This window comes from Mytilus trossulus, chromosome 2 (assembly GCF_036588685.1).
Source record: "Mytilus trossulus isolate FHL-02 chromosome 2, PNRI_Mtr1.1.1.hap1, whole genome shotgun sequence".
In the NCBI taxonomy this organism is placed as follows: Eukaryota; Metazoa; Mollusca; class Bivalvia; order Mytilida; family Mytilidae; genus Mytilus; species Mytilus trossulus.
Genome location: NC_086374.1, coordinates 77392998 through 77413165, shown reverse-complemented (window position 1 = coordinate 77413165; position 20168 = coordinate 77392998). Strand labels below are relative to the sequence as shown.

The window sequence follows — 20168 nt, the reverse complement described above, 5'->3', positions numbered from 1 at the left end:
TGCTAACGAAATTTGTTTAACATGCACACGTATAAAAAGGATTGGTCAAAGGCCGACAGACTTGCTCGGGAAAGTTTTTGGATAAGAAAGCTCAGGACAGTTTCCCCAGAGGGCATAAATGAAAAACATAGAAGAGTCACTCATTTTCCCTACCATCACTAATTTCCTGCCATCACTTGTGTCCAATTACTCCGGCTTCCGTACTGGACTCTTACACTTTTCAGGAATTTTTTAATTATACTAGTTTTAACTACAGATGGCAGGGATGTGTAAATACGCAGCTAGTTTTATTACTTATCCTTAGTTAAAATTTATTACTCATTTTTCTTATCATCAAATTACTATAAATTTTGGATGTTTAAATACGCATATCTCTGTTACAACTGCTCTACCGTTATGTTTGAATACGCAGTCTCTGTTGCAACTGCTCTACCGTTATGTTTAAATACGCAGTCTGTTGCAACTGCTCTACCGTTATGTTTAAATATGCAGTCTCTGTTGCAACTGCTCTACCGTTGTCATATTTTAAATATTATACCAGCTTCGATCGGTCATGACTGTTTATTGGAACTGTATTTCCAGGTAGCTGTTTAACATCTCAGCTGTCACCACCTTTGGGAATTTAGAGTTGTGCCAGTCCACATCGTAAATAACTTTTTTTATTTTGGCATATCTTTGTAGTCTTTGCGCCTTGTTTGGAAATTTTAAAATTGTTCCAGCGTTCGTTTGATAGAGACTTAATTTGAATTGACATGATTCATTTGTCATCGTGCAATTACCGAGGAAGGATATCTGTTATCCGAAATATCTAACATATTGTTCTTTTTTATGTGTTTTTGGTGATGTTGTACTCTTTTAGACTTTTTATATATTATATTTTGTAGTGTACTGCACCATGTTTATATGATCCATCGCCCCGTAAGATTTATCGTTGACAATTTAATCAGTCATTTAATATTTTTACCTTTTTGTAGTTTGCATTGAGTGTGCTCACTCGATCCAAAATTCTTACTGCTTATTCCGTTATGCATTTCACGGCTGGTATTTGATGAATTATATATAAATGTATATAGACACCTAGACATTTGTTTTGCATGCGCACGTATAAAAATTGCGGTTTTTATCTAACGCAATTTTAGGTTTGAATGTTGTTTTCAATTAAGACATGTTTATATGTTTTGTTTTGGCTTATCTTATATTTTCCTTCGGGTTCATTTGATCCATTCATCCCAGTTCGACTCCTTAAAATTCAAGAGTCTATCTAAATTGAGGTCATTTGAATGGCCTTCCAAATACTGTTTCTATTACTAACATCACTAATGAGACATTAGTTGTCGAAATCCGGATATGTTGTACTAATTTTTGCACTTTTTGTTTGCCTGTATGCCATCTTGCGTAAGTTTATTGTATTCTGGGTTTTTTTGTGTGTTAAATTCATAAAATAGATCCATTTTGTTACATCTTGTGATCCGTTTATCTGGCAATTTTCGTCATTGGCAGTCATTAAGAACATCAGTTGTAGTCAAATGCGCTTTGTAAAAATATAATTATTTTTATTCTTTTGGGCTTTTTGAAAATGTTGTTTGTACTGTAAATTAGACCCATCTACCTTTTTGAAACACTTGTTCTCGATTTTTTTTTATTAACCTTTATAAAGAAAACTCAAAGCCGAATATTCCAAAGCCAAGATCTGAAGTGCATTATGACCGAATACAGACATACAAAGTCCTACTTTATTGCCAAAAAACCATCTTAGGCCTAAACCTTTCGTTCTTAACGTTTTGATTTATTTCGTTTATTTAATTATTGATTATCTCTATGTATATTCATCCTCGTTGGTTTTAATTTACATTAATGTATGATAAACCACAAATTTGGACAATTCTACCTTAGAACTGATTCTTACAGTTCGACACTATAGCAACTTTAGGGTATTTTTTTAATCTCTGCAAGATACACATATACTATAGCAATGGGAACTAGTCATTATTTAATCAATTTGTATATTGTTAATACAGTATAGGAAAATATATTGATGTACTAATATCTAATTACATTCCTTAAACAAAGGCAATCAAGGGCTATGTTTGTAACAAAGCTATTACCTAGTAAATATATAAATTTTCCTTAAGCATTGAATTATTTTATGATAAATACAACTATATAATTTGCCCGAATTCTAGTTGTATCAATATTTACAGTTATCTCAGATTTTTGAAAATTATACTGATTACATTGCCATAAATGTTAGATTGAGTAATAAACTAATGTTCACATATCTGAGTCATTAATATCAATAAACAGAATTGTAATTGATAAGATGTTTAGGGGGCTCGCGGGTGTAAATGTTTTTTCTTTCAAATATTGGATTTCGGTATGTTTTTCTATAAATGAACTTTTATACTTTATAGAAAAATGAAATAAAAAAATGGGGTCACCGATTATTTAAGCTCACAACTTCCTTCAAATGAAGCATGCATTTTTGTTAAGGTATTTTTTCCTGTTGATCTAATAGGAGAAAAGAGGTAATATCGAAATAAAAAAGAACCAAATTACAGAAATCGCTTTAAGTTTACAATTTTTTATTTTGAGTACAGCATATTTGAAAAAGTAGTAAAAATATAGGTCACCGACGAGTTAATAAAAGGAAGATATTTCAATTTTAATGCCCCCAAAATGCCAATTTTACATCTAAGGCAGATAACTTGGAGCTTTTTCAATAATATAAACATTTTAAAAGTCATCTTGGTTACAAAAAAAGATTTTTGATTTGGTTCATTTTGTACCATATCATAGGGTAACAACTAATAGTGTGATAAACACAATTTGTAACGAAAAAAATGCTGAAAATTTTGCTGAAAATTTTGTACACTCGAGCCTCCTTGACGCATCTTTATATACTCATCAACAAAAAATGTGTTAAAGTAACAATTATTAAATACACAGTTTCTGTCGAAACTGAAAGACGAGCTTGGTTGTTTGTTTGATCTGGTGATGGAATATTGGAAGGACATTGTGCAGACCATCCAATGTTTTCTTCTTTATTCTGTTCCTTAAGCCAATCAATAAGAGGTGTGAAATATTGAATAATCGGCAGAGCGCTCATGTTTCTACCACCTGTCATTACTTGCATTGCATCCTGCCATGGTTTGGACGATCCTAATGCTAACATGTTCCTATAAAATATAATGAGAACGGGCGTTTTAAGCTATATGGAAATAAAAAATCAATTTTGGTTAAAAATTAAATTTAAAAAAAAGCTTATCATTGCGAAAACGAAAATTATAAAATCAAGTAGACTTGCAGCATCTATAATCCTGTGCGCTCTACTTATATTTTAAATTACAGCAGGTTAAACCAGTAATAATTTGTTTTCTTTCTTTCTTTATTTATATGCGCAAGACATAAACATACACATAAAAGCTATTTACTCCTATCGGAAAAAATTCTGGAGTTGCATGTTACTGTTTCATGACGCCACGATCCAGTTCAAGCTTTTTGTGGCACTGTTCAAACAATGTATTGTGCATATAAAATTTCATAGAGACATGTTTAAACAATCCGAGACAATTAAAAACAAATATTTCTGTTGCCTTATTTTTTGTTTCAAGCATCAAAATCTCACAATATTCACTTTCTAAACTTTTTCTTCACTCGGCACATTACCGATGACCTTTATTTGTGTAGCACTTGACTCTAACTGGACGTTGTATAATTAATTGTTTTTTTCTGGAATGGACTAAACAGTGATAAGGTGAATCGCTGTGGACTATTTTTTTGAGTGGATATTCAAAAAAATATTTATAAGTAATTTATAAAAACAACTGTACGGACTTTATCTACGTGAATGAATATAATTATAATCCAATAGCTGCATGAGATAGTATTTTTTTTTTTATGAATAATTGCTTCTTTATTTTAAATCACATGGAACATTTTTAACTCTAAGCAGTCAAGTGCAACTGACAAAGGGGTCCATGCTTCTAATCTACATATCTCAGATCAACTGCCCTTGAAAAAATTACTCTCTACATATACCACTATTTATAAACCCTGCATCTGTTTTGAATCAGTTTTCTAATCACCTTCAAACCTTGCATTTTCATATACAATTAAAGAGGCCTTTTCAAGAATATGAATCATTGTGTTCATAAAATATGAATAAATAAAAATGAGAATGAAAATGGGGAATATGTCAAACAGACAACAAACAACCCGAGCAAAGAGCAAATTTGCTTTGATGCAAACCTTGACGTTCTTTTTGTTATATTTAACTTATAAATAATTGGAAATTTTGCTTGAAGCTTACTATTTTCAAATTTTGATCAATTATTTATTTATTATATTAAACTTATCATTTTCAAATTTAAAATAATTATTTATCTATTTAGCAATGGCATTTCAGTCTATAACAAAAAAAATGGCAGGAATTTCAAATAGCTCTGTCTTTTTTAATTCTACTAATACAAGAAGATTTTCAAAAATCTTCAGCAAAATCTTGTAGTCGGCAAATGAATAGAATTCGATTTAAATAATGAAGTTGAATTAGAGGTTATTATTACTTTTCGTATTTGTTTTCACTAAGTCTTCCTTGCTCGTAACGACGGTGAGTGTACATTTTTGAATAATTTCTCTGGTCTAACAATTATTATGACAAAAAAAAAATTATGCTCTTAATAACTGCCATTTTAAAGGCCTGATACATATTTTTTGCTATGTTTTGCAATTGGAAATCTATAAATAGTTATCAAAGGTACCAGAATTATAATTTAGTACGTCATACGCGCGTTTCGTCTTCATAAGACTCATCAGTGACGCTCATGTCAAAAAATATAAAAAATAGATATACTACTAACAAAAATACAGAACTCCATAGAAAATTCAAAACGGAAAGCCATTTTAAAATGGCAAGCCCTTTATCAAATGGCGTTAAATCATAACACATCAAACGAATGAAAAACAACTGTCATATTCCAGATTTGAAACAGGCATTTTCTTATGTAGAAAACGGGTGTTAAACATTGTGGTTTTATAGCTAGCTACACATCTCACTTGTATGAAAGTCGCACATAATTCATTGACAGCAATGTGTGTGTAAAACAAACAGACATAAAAGATACAAAGTCTGAGTAGCAGTTTCAAGCGCTTGAATACAGGTGAAGATGGTAAAGTGTTGCTAAGGTGGAGGTAATTTATAATTAAGACCGTCTCATTTGTCTAGATAATGGTACTGACTGTTGAGATTATGTTTAAAAAGGAACAGGAAGCAGTGTCTCTTGTTTCTTTATTTTTTAGTTTAGTTTAAACATATTTTATTTGCGTAAATGTGCAAAAGGGATGAGACACAAGTTCATTAAACTTATAAAGTCTTCTCCCATAACAATTTATAACAATTGAATATTTACAAAGCATGCATACAAACAATGCATTATGTATATATATATAAATTATTTGAACTCTGAAAAGGTGGTGTGTGATGATGTGAGTGGTAATACACAATATGCATGTATTTGAACTTTATAATGTGCTACATTACACAATTAGAAACCTCTTAGACTCTTTAATAAATTCATATACATTCTTTACAATTCTATCATTTTCAACATTAGTTAAAGACTTATCGCCGAAGGTTAAGGTGTTTAAATTAAGTAGAGAGGTAACCAATTTATCTGGTAACCAATTTAGATTATTAAATAATTTGGTTCTTATATTCGAATAATTAGGACAATAAAAAAAGAAGTGACGTGAATCTTCGAACTTAGCACCACAACTACAAGACGGATCTTAAATAATGTTGACTCTGTTAAGATCATAGTTAAAAAAAGAAGCTGAGCACCTAAGTTGTGTCAATATAATATTGAGTTTACGATTGCCAAAGTCATAATGTTTTGGGCTTTTGAATTTTTTAGTTCGGTTTTAAATTCACCTAAGTGGTCAATGTTGCGTGTCACCACATTAAGGTTATTCCAAAATAGTATTGTTTAAAGTATGAAGGACTCTTGGGTTAATGAAAGTCTACAAAAAGGGTATATTATATCATTCCCATTACGTAATGGATAAACAGCTGTACTTTGGATTGTTGGTGGAATTGAATTGCAAAGATAGTCTGGTGCATTATTATGTTGAATATTATAGAATAATTGTAATTTCCTACTTTTTCTTCGTTCAGCTAGAGTTTCCCAACCAATATCATCATAAATGATTCTATTACTTGTAAAAATAGGAAGACCTGTTACAATTCTGGCTGCCTCAAGCTGCAGCTGTTCTAATTTTTTTACAATAACCTACACCCATATTATCCCAAATTTCACATGCATATTCGAGTAGCGGTCTAATAAAAGTCTAAGTTACTCCTACTTTTCCTGTTCTTTAATTTTCTAAGTAAATTTAAAATGATTAGATACATTTTTTATGATATTTTCCACATAGGTGTTCCTTTTAGCATCTTTACTAAATGTAACAGCCAAGTGTTTGTGGAAGTCTGTAACTTCAATCCTCTTACCATTGAAAGTGAAATTCATTTCTGGAGTTTCAATGTATGAAAACAACATTATTTCTGTTTTTGCTGGGTTAAAGGACATCAGCCATTCCTTAGACCATTCGCTGAGCTCGCTCAGGTCGTGACTGATCACTGATTGTATTTGTGTCGTACTATTTTTTTTTCTAGTACTGAGTGATAATTTAATGGAACTCAATCAAAAGAGTTTGGATTGGTTATGGAAAGAACATAATCATATGACTTAATGTGAAATTAAATTATGTGGCACCTTTGATCTTCTTGGTTTTGACAAGTGTTTGAAGAAAATCCGACAAGAAAGAAAATAAGCAGCGGTCGTCAAGCATTGCCAACATTTTATTTTCTTACAGAACAATTAATAAAGTCGCAACCGCAATGCATAAAAAGTTAAAACAGTAAAGCCAATTTTTTATAGTTTTTTTTTGGCAGGAAACACGATTTTAAGATAGTATCTAAAAAGTGAATGGCCAAGGACGTAAATTTCTAATTTTATAAGACGTCAACATTTTCGTATATTCTGGTCTCTAAATAATGGAATTATGTATGAAATTATGAAAGACTACGGAAGGAAAGTCAATTTGCTGCGGGTCATAGACATTGTTTGTAATTATCATTGATAGTTTGAAATAAACAAAACATTTGTGATTCCAATTTTTATCTTCATAACACAAAATGATATATTCCATTTAATACTAAGACATTTTTTGGGCGACATGAAATTACTGCAATCCCAATTCTTGCTAACTAAACAGCCACTCAAAACAGCTCATACAGTTGCCAAACAGATACATATTTAACTAGATCGATTTATTAATTTCGAACAGCGGTATGCTACTGTTGCCTTTATTAAGCTATTCTACACTCAAAAAATAAAAGAAGAATGAGTCCGTGTACTCGACATGCACTCGCTCAAAACTAGATGTTCAGACTAAAGGACGGAAGAACGGACGGAAAGAACGACGGAAGGAAAGTAAATTTGCTGTGGGGCATAAACATTGTTTGTTGCTATCATTACTAGGTTGACATAACATAATTTTGAATGATGCAAACAATTTAAAGGTAATAATGCACACGGGATTCATGCATATAAGGAGCTCAAATTCTATTATTTCAAACTGAATTTTAATTACCAACATGAGAAGAATTGCAAGTGTTCCTCGGCAGAAATTTTGGTTTTCTTGGTTGCTTCAACTGCATTGTGCATTAACAATGAAGGAATAAAAAAAATATATACAAGACACTGAAAATGTTCTTTGTGCTGTGAAAAGTAGGAAACTCCTTCAAAATACACTATTTTCTATTAAAAAATCGACATGTTGCAGTTACAAATTCACAATTTATTTCTTTATGTTGATTAGAATATTTTAGAAATTTGAACTTCTTACAATTGTAATTGAAATGTACGTGTTTTAATTACAGAACCTATATATATTGCTGTTTAGTACAGCTACACGTACCAAATAAATTGCATAAAAGAAACTGAAAGATAAATATGTATTATGACCAATTCTATTCCAAATTTACTACTCCATGATGTTGCATTAACATATTACGGTAGATGTTCCACATACTATTTTTGTTAAGGCATTCGGAAAACCAGAGTGCTATTTTAGTTTAATATTATCTGTCGCGCAACTTTTGTTTTTATTGAAACCTACCGGCAACCTCACTCGACCTGGTCTTGTGAGGTTAAGTCTGAGGCTTTCAACAAAAGTTATGGTATAGTTGACGAACCACCGACAAAACTATCAAAAAGACATGAAATACCTATAACTTACCTCAATTTTGCTCCAGCTGTTTTATTCTTGTATATATCACATCTATGAAGTTGACCTTTATAGCCTATTTCATCACATAATGCTTTATGCCATTGAAATTGTACCACAAAACTGACGAAATACCTAAACAATAGATGTATCATCATATTTATGTACAAAAATGAAAATAGCTCGTTGGATAACTTAAATGCGTTCGAAGCGTTTTTCTGGATTTACCATCATCATGAAAGCTCAAAGCCGAATGTTTAAAAGCCAAGGATTTATAAGAACCGACACATGAATACCTACATGACAAAATATAACCTAATAACATTACCCGATTCATCTAAGCCTAAATTTGCCTTGAAACCTAAGTTTCTTTATAACTTTTAAATTTATGAACTGACAGTTTTAGAAAGGATTGTTATAAACCATGTCAGTACCGAAGTACTGACTACTGAGCTGATGATACACTCAATTTTTGAATGTTATATATAAAACGGAAAATGTACGACACATTGTGGTAATAGTGGGGTAATAGTGTTTAATCTTTAGTAGATCCTTAAGCAAATGTTTGTTTTGTAAACTTATTTTTAATCTATATAGTATTAGTAAACGACATACACAGATCACAGAATTCATTTTTTTCGGCAAGCAGTCATAAGACATCTGGTAAACATATTCATTAATGTATTTAGGGGCAATTGAAATAATTCACACGCACGTTTAATCTGTTATAATAACAAACAATGACGATACTGTTGAAATGCTATCAGATTACCTGATATAAGGTGTGTTTCCAGGTATATGGTATTTTGCACCAGGGTCAAAATCTTGTTCTGTCCGCTGAACTGGAGGTGAAATACCTTGATAGCCACACCTTGTACATACAAAAATATAAACATATACAGTTTATTTCAAAATAACCCATTATGGATTTTATTCATCCATATAATTAGTTAATAAATTTTTTAAAATCTTAAATGTAAAGCTAGCCTAATTTTGTTTTAGGTAAATTGAAGCATCTGTTCTTACATTAATTCGAAATAAAAATAACATGAAATAATTTGATCCGCGTGTGGTTTATTAAAAAAGATTCAAATTCTCTGAAACGTTTTAAAAATTGAAAATAACACTATATAAATTGTATCCGTCTAAAGCACTGTTATCGATTTATCTTCATTCAAAGCCAAATAATTTACAACCAAACGTTAACAGATAATACGAAAAATAGGCATGTTATAATCTTAGTTGTGTAAAAAGGATTTAGAATAAGCATTAATTTCAAGAAAATTATCAAAATTTTACACGTTACGATTAATTAAAAAAATTTGGTAAATGTCAATTTACGAAAATACCTAAGATCCCACCAATTTGCATTGTAATTATTAGGTGTTGTCTCTCTTCGAAACACACTCCATCTCCACTGATCAATGAGATATCCAAAGGGCAGGAATGCAATTTTGTCCAGCGCCATTTGCATCAAAAAATTTATATCACTCTCTGAAAACAGATACACATATTGTTTGTCGTTGTATTACGAGGTAGGAGCAAAAGTTAGAGAAAATGGACTAAAGTCAAAGTAGTATATTCTCCTTTAAATTGTTTTACATTTGTCATTTAGGGGCTCGACTATGCGGTATTGGGTTTTGTTCACTATTGAAGACCGTACGGTATAATTCTTATCGTATTAACTTTCAGCCTAATTATATAAAAATAATATAATCTGAAGCGAGATGATGTATCAAATATTTTTCAGTTATACGCTTTCAAGACAGAATAGTCAACTCAAACACGCCTAAATTTTTTTCTTCTCAACTTTCTCTTTCCGATGAAATTATTGCTTATTTTGGGGATTTCCCAGCAAAACAATGTCAACAGGGACAAAGATGCATTCAACAACCCAACTAATAACAGGTTTTAATGATTTTCTTGTTATCAAATGATTCTCATTGATGGTAACTTTTATAATCCTGGTACTTTTGATAACTATTATCACATGATAATATAAAATAAAATAAACGTACCTTTATCGTTTGGGATAGAATCTAATAAGCCTATGGCGTGCATGTGCTCGGGGGTCTGAAATGACAAACTCACAATATCTGCCATACCTTCATGGAACCCTGGGAAATTTCAGTTGTGATAAAATACAACATATAATTATTAAATAGTATGTTTAAGTGTCACAATTTAATTAAAAATATACGATTACAACCGAAAAAAAGAAGTTTTATTTAAAGAACTAGAATTCAAATATTATGAACAAACATTATAAATTGAAATACTTAATCTCAAAATGAAAGTTCTTTTCAATTGAAAAAAATGGTTATGCTTAAATAACGTTTTTAAGAATAAACATAAGGTATGCCTAGTATCATGCAATCTATAACTATACTAAAATAATGGTAGTTAATGAGAATATAGTTAAAAGCAGGCGCATGCGCAGAACTCAAAACAAAGAAACTGTATAATCAAACATGGTCGAATGAGTGATGAATTAGGTAATCCTTCACTTAATGTAACGAGTAAACACATATCAATTAAGATCGCGTATTTGATCGCCAAAAGAAATTTCGACGGGTTTCGAAGTAGCGTCTCCTACCATCAGTGTATTTTGATATGCAAATAGAGCAACTGATGCTGATTTAAATAGAATTGAGAATGGAAATTGGGAATGTGTCAAAGAGACAATATCCCGACGAAAGACCTGCCGAAAAGCCACCAATGGATCTTCAACACAGTAAGAAAATATCGCACCCGGAGGCAGTCTTCAGCTGGCCCATAAACAAAAATGTGTAGTAGTGAAGTGGAAATAACAGAGTGTCCCAACTTTGGACAGGCGAAAACATTTGGCCAGATTAAATATGTATTGTGAGATATCAACCCTTCCCATATACCTTTAGCTAATGTAGAATAAACAAAGACACAACAAAACGTATATTAAAACTCAGATTAATAGAAGTCCGAGTCCGATGTCAGGAAAGGTTAAACAAAAAACTAATACTAAGCAAAATGAAAATTATACATAAATTAACAAAGAACTACTAGCGATCACTGACATACCAGCTCCATATCTCAATTAAACTGACGGGTAGATATAAAAATTAAGCACCATTAGGGGTTGAATATCATACCACCATAGACTATATGAGAAGAGCATAAATAGAGTCATGCCAACAACTGGTCTTAGAATAAATGTGTTTATTTCAGATGCAAATACCCTTTGAGTAAGTCAATATTAATACCAAAATATGCCAGATTAAGTTAATTATATTATCACATATGCAACAAATACAGAGAAATATTTGATGCGACTGATACCGAACGATGAATTTGATACAGGTATTTGACAATGCGTAATTCGTGTCACTATCTTAACTACAACGCTATTTTTTATCATGAAATCAGCCAAATACTTTAAGAATAAAATATATACACATAATTTTTGCTATATTCACAGTCAAATTTTACTCAACGGTAACAAAGCTGGTCGTCGAAATCAACATTATTTTGAATTTTGAAACAGTAGTCTACAACTCCGAAAACGCAGTACAAATATCTTTGATGTTGGTAAAGATGACAACAGTGTCTAAAAACTTTGACATTGTCATTTCATTACTTACATTGCCGTAAAAAGTAAAATCACAAAAATCACAAGCATCGCTGTGCAATAGAACAGTCAATTGGATACTAGCCGTAGTCAACCACTGAACTACAGTGTCCAGACTTTTGACAGACACATAAATAATGTGGCGGTGTTATACATGTTTGTAAGTGCGCAAATTTCCCCTAACCTTTGACGATGGTGCAACAGTACACCATAAAAACAAATTATAAAAATCTGTTGAAAACTACATACTGGACGTGGACGGATACTTACATATCCCCAAAACAAAAACAAAACATTAAGTACAGATCTCATATTATTTGCAGTTACTGACAGCTAATGCAAAGCCAATGATAAGTTATGAAAAAATATGTTTCTAAAACTAAAATATCAATTAGATTACATCCGACATCCTATGGATTCAGTGCAAAGATGTCAGAAATAGTTGAAGAAAAACATGCTTTTCACAATGCCAATGCCAATGTCATCGACTGACTGAAGTAACTTGAAAGTGCATGTGTGCAATATTAAGCATGGTTTTAATTTACTGATAACAAATCTGTACTCGTACATAAAAAAAAAACAAAATCCAAAGATTACTATAAACGAAATCCCAGAATTTACTTTGAAATCCTGAAAAAATAAAGATTTTACGACAAGTGTCACATATAAATACCCTTAATATTATCAATGATCCATGTACATGAGATTAAAGTCAGATGAACGCTGTCAGACATACATGTTCACCTTACAAACATACTATTATAAAACGCCAACAATGTTTGACCTTTTTATTATGGTATCTGACAAACAGAGTTAATTCCAAAAATAGAACATTGAACAATGAGCCGCATAGTTCGAAGTTAAGGTGCAATGAACTCTGTCAGACAATGTAATCATCATGCAATCATTTCATACACCAACTATAATTAATTTACCTAATAAAAATAGTATTTGATAAATAGACAAAACTACATTCACTAAACATTGACCAATCAACCATAAAATGTGGTCAAAGCACGATTTACTTAAACACTGTCTGACAGACATGTGAACCTTGCAAAGATCCAATACACTAAATAAAAATTATCTTATTACTCTTACTTAGCGAGTTATTCACAGGACAAATATTTTTTATGCAGTCGCTGAACCATGAAAAAAAGTTAAAAACAATGAACATATGACACACAGACACTTTGTAAAAGAATGCATCTGCAGAAAAAGTATGAAACATCCACGTCTCCTGTCGTCTCAAATATATAGCTTGATTCAAATACTTTACGCCGCCAAAGCCGCACAGCAATCTCTATAATTCGAATTCTCAATAAAGCTCAGATTAAATTTCAAATGGTTATAAAGCCAAACAAGTACAATTCATTGAGGACCCATAATTCCAAAAAGTTGTGCCAAATACGGCTAAGGTAATCTATTCCTGGGATAAGAAAATTCTTAGTTTTTCGAAAATTTCAAAGTTTTGTAACAGGAAATTTATAAAAATGAACATAAAATTGATATTCATGGTAACACCGAAGTGCTGACTACTGATCTTTTAATATCATATCAAAAAGTTAAATTACTTAATACAGTATTCCATTGAAAATTCAAAATGGAAAATCTAAAGCTCAAACACATAAAATGAATGGATAACAACGGACTTAGTACAGAAATTTCCTTATGAAGAACATTTAATTAAATAGAATCCTTTTTAAAAACATTCTAAGGTTATAATGTTTACATATTTACATAATTTAAATGTTGGTTTTTTTTTAAAATTAATTGTAATCAAATGTTATAATGATTACTTGCCAATGTAATCACTAATTTAATCAGCTACTTTGAGAAATAATGTAACCGTTATTTTATGTACTCGTGAAATTGACGAAGTATTTGTAATTTTGTCAATTACATTGAAAGTAATCGAACCGATGTCCGGCTGAAGCTATCGGAATTATTCACTATATCAGAGGGATACAAAACCAATGAATATTATAACAAACTAGATATAGATTATAGACACTTAAAAAAATATACCCAAAAAAACTACTTCTTTGTTGAAAAGAAATATAATACTTCTCAAAGTTAACGTATTTTGCGAAGGAAACAGTAGTTATCAAAAGTACAAGTTGAAGAGCATTAAGGATCCAAAATTCCTAAAAGTTGTTCCTTTATATACAATGTTATACATAGATTTCTGAACATGATTCAATATTCTAATTTAAATCATTTTAACATTACAAGTTTAGTTTCAGATGATAACACACACAATCTTGGATTCACAAAAAAATCTAATAAACCCCCCAAATATATATATATTTTACGAAAAAGAAATGATTTCAACAAGAAACAGACAACAACAATATTTCCCTGGGAAACTATACATATTCAACAGGTATTCATGAAAAGTTTCCAATGCTAAAAAGTAAGAAGGTTAATTTTCAGGCATAAAAGAGGGTCGAAAGATACCAAAGGGACAGTCAAACTCGTAAATCTAAAACAAACTGACAACGCCATGGCTAAAAATGAAAAAGACAAACAGAAAAACAAAAGTACACATGACACAACATAGAAAACTTAAGAATAGACAACACGAACCCCACCAAAAACTTGGGGTGATCTCAGGTGCTCCGGAAGGGTAAGCAGATCCTGCTCCACATGCGGCACCCGTCGTGTTATTTCCGGTATTTTGCACAATAAACCTTAAAGTTTCCCATGGAAATGTTCCTTATACATGGTTTCCAAAAGAAATGAATTGACGACAATTTTAGTCAGATACATTTTGGAAACCGTGATGTTGGATTGGGAAACCCAGATAACGAATCATTTTCATTTATTTTGTGTCCCTTTATCATGTGAATGTTACTGTAGCTTTCAAATGTTAATTGGGTATTTAAGAACAAAAATGTATTCAAAAAGAAAACGTGTTTAACCGATTAAAATAAAAATAAAGTTTGGCAAATAATAATTTTCATATGAAAATGGTAACTAATTACACCATGCCCGCATTTTATCAATGGCAAGTATTGCGAAATATAAAGTTATTTACTCGGTCATCTCAGTAGCAGAATCTATGACAATCAAGACGATTGAAAAAAAAGGTTCAAGACCTTATTGATAAATATTCAATATTAACTTGACATATAAATTGGAATAATACACGTCGGTTTTGAAGTATAGATTCTGTTAATCTAATAACGTGTTTTATTATTCTTTTATTTGTCTTTATGAATACTTCTTTTACTGTCTTGTCTGTTTTTATTGATACTCATTTGACGTGGCCCGGTATTTTACGTCCCTTCATTGTGTAATTGGTCTATGATTAAAACATTTCTGTATTATTGTTTATCCTTTTTGCTGGTGTGCTTTGTCTATATGCCATTTTGTGCTTCTTTGTTACATATTTGTTTGTTTTTATAGTGGTTAATATTATAACACAATGTTGATTTGATGTGCCCCTGTTTGTGACATTTTTACCTATTGTATCTGTTTGTTTTGTTTACACATTGTTGTCTATGTGGAGGAGTCTGATACAAGTGTTATACAGGATAGAGTTTGGTCCACAATTTTGTACATAGGAAATTGCATGTACCAAGTCAGGAATGTGACAGTTGTAATCCATTGGTCTGATGAGTTTTAACTTTTGATTTTGTCATTTGATTGGGAACTTTCCTTTTTGAATTTTCCTCGGAGTACAGTTTGTTTTTTGTTTTTAATTTTTAATACGGAACCATTATAAATAAATAAAAAAAAATTATCATGAAAAAAATACAGGCGGACACAACTAATTCGGGCCCGGCCAAGAAAGTAATACATATTAACACAAAAAAGTTGGGTAGAATGGGTGTAACTTCCATTGTTTGTAGAATGTTTGAGTAATTTGGTATGGAATGAGAGCTGAATGGCATGTTATCATTGAAAAACACTTCTTAACTTAAAATTGTAGATAATAAAAATAAATCATGATATTTAAAACATTTTGGCTAATTGTCAGATCTGAATTATTTGTTTTTGGTACATCCGAAGTTCTGTGAACCAATTCTTTCTTATATGCCATTAAAGGTATGTTTTGTTTTCAGTACAAGCACCATAAAAGAAGGCACCAGTAGTATACCGCTGTTCAAAAGTCATAAATCGATTGAGAGAAAACACATTCAGATTACACAGTTAAACAGAGGGAAGCACACTAATAATAAGAGGGGGAAAGTATTGCTTTGACATGCAATCAAAGCAATACTAGTGTAAGGAAGGTTTATACTATGAAATTTAGAGCGAGAGGCTTTCAGTCAGTGAATACGTTATCTATTTATGTGTTACGAAATGTCTTAAATAACAATTAAGTCAAAAAGTTTTGTCGATATTTTATACTGTTTATGAGTAGAAGCAAAGCTAAGCCTTAGTCAAATTTAAGTTATTTTGCTATACTGTATAATGTTGAATTAACTTATTTGTTTTAGACATAGCTAACCTTAACATGTAAAAGGTTGGCGTACTCTATAATTGGAAGATGATACACAAGCAATAAGAAGCTCCTGACCATATCTGACATCTATTAAATACTGATATCTTTTAAAAATTGATATGGTACGGGGCTAAATACTATATATAAATGCTTAAATTTGTAGTATGCGAGAAGGATGCTCCTTATTTATAAACGCTCAACTTCAATCTGTTAAATGTTTTGTATTTCTGAAATCTAGAGGGTTGATGATGGTCTAAAATAAAGTGGTTTTTTTTTCAATTGTAATCCAATGGATTTTATTTTCTCCTGTAAGAAACCAATGTTTATTTTTGGAGAAAAAAATCCGTAAAGAATTATATAATTGTGTAGGATTAATTTTAATTCCATAGTATATCATCATTTGTATAGGACTAAATCTTAACTTTTAGAGATTATAGCTATATCACATATGATTTGATGTAATACTAAAGGATTTTGAAAACTAAATGTGTCAAAATTTTATTGACCTATACTTTTAGTAAAAATAGTGATCGGAAATGCAAATACATCCCAGAAACTGTAGTTTTGAATTCGAACTCCCTATGTTGAATATATGTAAAAAAAAAATAATCTGGTAAATGATTTGTTTTGTGTCAGCTTTAATATAAATAGTAAAAAGTGATAAAGTGGGTTTCATTTAGTAAACATCTCATTTTATATATCAGTTCAATGGATCGATAGTTTAACCAAGGATCAATTCAACAGTAATATTCAAGCCATATTTAGTACAAGACTACATTCTAAGGGAGTTCGTCTTATACCTGGATTGGCGCCCCGTCTGAAAATAGTTGGTTGGCTAGCATACTGCATATAATATTGTACGTGACCAATTTCATGGTGAACGGTGCGAAACTGTCTCTGTGAAACGTCGGTGCATTGTTTTATTCTATTAAATTCACAAGAAAATTGAATAACAGATGCACTCCAAAGATTAGTTAGTATAATAATCCCAGTTAAACTCACTTAATTTGTTTACCACTCCACATGCTAAATATGCCCGTACTGTATGTATATTTTTCGTTGTAGTATGCCATTATCGATTTTTAATCATAGTATGTATTACATCAAAGTATTCAACGAGTAGCTTGGTTTTGATTTAAGTATTGATTCGAGTTTTGTTATCACAGGAACCTTTTACATGTAATTTGTACTAGACGGTATGGTGTTTCGAATGCCTTATTGAAATATGAATTGCTCGTTCATGTTGGATAGTTGTCTAGTTGGTAATCATACTACATCTGGTTATTATGTGTGTTCAGGCTATAAAAATTTAAAAAAAAACATGCGAATATCATTTCGGGAAAGTATCGATTTATTTAAAGTGTATATTAGAACAAGGTCCATAAATATTTGCGTCCATTGGTTTTTACATCTGATGAATGTGAGGGCCTTCCGGTGTATTCCTGTCGCCTAGATTTCCATTACGTAACTTTTTTGTTGGGATTTAAACCTATCTATAAACATGATAAGTACGCGGACATTATCGAGTGTCAAAAACCATTTAAAAATCATTTTTTCCAAGGGATACTCCTATAAATATTTTTTTAAAACATCAATTAATCATATGAAAATGTTAAAAAAGTTTAATATATATGCACACGTACGCAAACGTGTGTTAATGCATGCGGAAGAATATTTCAAGAGGGGTAAATTCAATTAATAATAAGGGAGAGCTTTCTGTATAAAATTGAAGTCCTGTGCTCTTCTGATAGGTAGATAATGTTTGTAGTAAATATTTTTTGAAAGATGGAGTAAAAAAAAATGATGATGACGAAATTACTAAAAAAATGTTACTACAGGATTGAAAAGTGATGGGGATCAGTAAAGGAATTAAGTGCGAATCTACAGTGTTTGTAAACTAGGCCATATGATTGCCCAGAAATTCCGCATGACCCTATGTTTGTATTGTTGCAAAAGATAGGGCTATAAATTTGTACTTTCATGAATGATATATGAAAGATTTCAATTTTTTAAAGTAAAACAGGTATAAATTTAATTAGCATTAAAGTCAATGGGAGATTTTGACTGAATAAACTCATCATAGATACCAGGAATAAATTTAGTATATACGCCAGACGCGCGTTTCGACTACAAAAGACTCATCAGTGACGCCCATTTACCTCTATAGGAAAATATGCACTTTGTCACTCTTCTTGTTCAAGGCCACACACTAATCAAAAACGAAAGAAACAGTCTTAATATATTAGTGACCGCCGTGGATAGCAAACTTGTAATTGAGAAAATAGCAAATACACTTTATGTATAGTATATATATAATATGTTCATAGACAAGTATACAGAAAAACGGGAAAATAATTGTCCCATCCCTAAGTACCCATGTCGGTTAAAAGCTCATTTAAACTTATGTTATGTCATTGTTTCTACACTATGTAGACTCTAATTAAAAAAGAAGATGTGGTATGATTGCCAATGAGACAACTATCCACAAAAGACCAAAATGACACAAACATTAACAACTATAGGTCACCGTACGGCCTTCAACAATGAGCAAAGCCTATTTATTTATTTATTTATCCATATTATTTACTAATAATTCTTTATTCCGTAAGCTAATATACAGCTCATAGGATTAAATACATACTCAAATTATACGGTTTGCATAAACATATACAGCATTAATATATAGCGGAGTTTGGCATACAATTTACATTGGTAATAAAGGTACGAATTTTCTCTGCCTCATACAGGTATTTACCTAGATTATTTAATTCTTTAATATTTCTTACAGATAGTAATTGAACTAATTTGAAGGTAGGTGGGTTTCTATAATAATATATCATAATATATACACCTGGAAAAAAGTATTGCAACACCAAATTAAAATTAAAATTAAAAACTGCAGCAAGATGGCATATTATCAGCATGAGCGAAGCAGGGATGCCGCTGAAACATCTGCATGTATTGTTGGTCATCACCATTCCACTATAAGTCGTTTTGAGAATAAAAATCAGGCAATAAACGTTGTTAAAGACCTTCCGAGATAAAGAAGACCCCCTATACCATTTGCTACGGAAAATAAGGCATAATGAAGGTTGGTCAGAAGGAAACCCATTGCATACAATACAATTCTAAAAAGAGAGTGGTGGGTATACAGGAGCCTTTTAACAAGAACTGTTCGAAATCGACTCATCGCTACTGGTTATCGTGCGATAAGACCATTTCGGATACCTTTGCTTACGAGCAGACACACAGTTTTCCGTATCCAATGTAGTGCAGAGCTCGCCAAAGTTGAAAATTAGCATTGTGGAGGAAGATCCATTGTCCCTATAGAATTCGGTTCATCTTCCTTGGTCCGGTCGTAGCCCGGATTTGAACCATATCGAGCATATATGGGACACTTTTGGGCGTAATGTGCGCGAAAGGACACCACAGTTCAAACACATTCGCTCGTGTATGTAACAATGTTTTAGATTTCAACGAGAGAAATTTATGTATAACTGAAAAATTATTACACCAGGGTTTTCGATATCACAAACTAGTCAAAACATTTACTAAATTTTATCATCGGTATAAAGACATCATTCGTAAATATAGCTCAACATGCAGACTTTTTATACGTTCAGGTATTTCACATCCAATTTTTTATGGAAATATTCTTTATAAAGCACAAAGGTGTCAGTATTCACCTCATAAACTTACAAAACCTTTGAATAGACTTATTAAGAAGGGATATAATTACGATACTGTTGTCAAGTCATTAAAGATTGCATATTTTGGCGTTAATATTGAGTCACTGATAAGGTCTTTGCGTCGGAACTAAACACATTT

The 20168-nt window shown here is 31.4% G+C and overlaps 1 protein-coding gene across 2 annotated transcripts in view; it reads right to left on the bottom strand.

Annotated features, from left to right (window-relative positions):
- Nucleotides 1-1902: 1902 nt before the first annotated feature.
- Nucleotides 1903-20168, bottom strand: part of LOC134708036 (angiotensin-converting enzyme-like) — a 147743-nt gene continuing 129477 nt past the window's right edge. For both annotated transcript variants that reach the window (XM_063568285.1, XM_063568284.1), the window contains exons 9-13: nt 10302-10400; nt 9633-9777; nt 9056-9154; nt 8296-8418; nt 1903-3176 (exon numbers count right to left, since the gene is read on the bottom strand). In XM_063568285.1, coding sequence (XP_063424355.1) covers nt 2894-3176; nt 8296-8418; nt 9056-9154; nt 9633-9777; nt 10302-10400 — 749 coding nt within the window. In that variant the 3' untranslated portion in view covers nt 1903-2893. The remainder of the gene's footprint in view (nt 3177-8295; nt 8419-9055; nt 9155-9632; nt 9778-10301; nt 10401-20168) is intronic.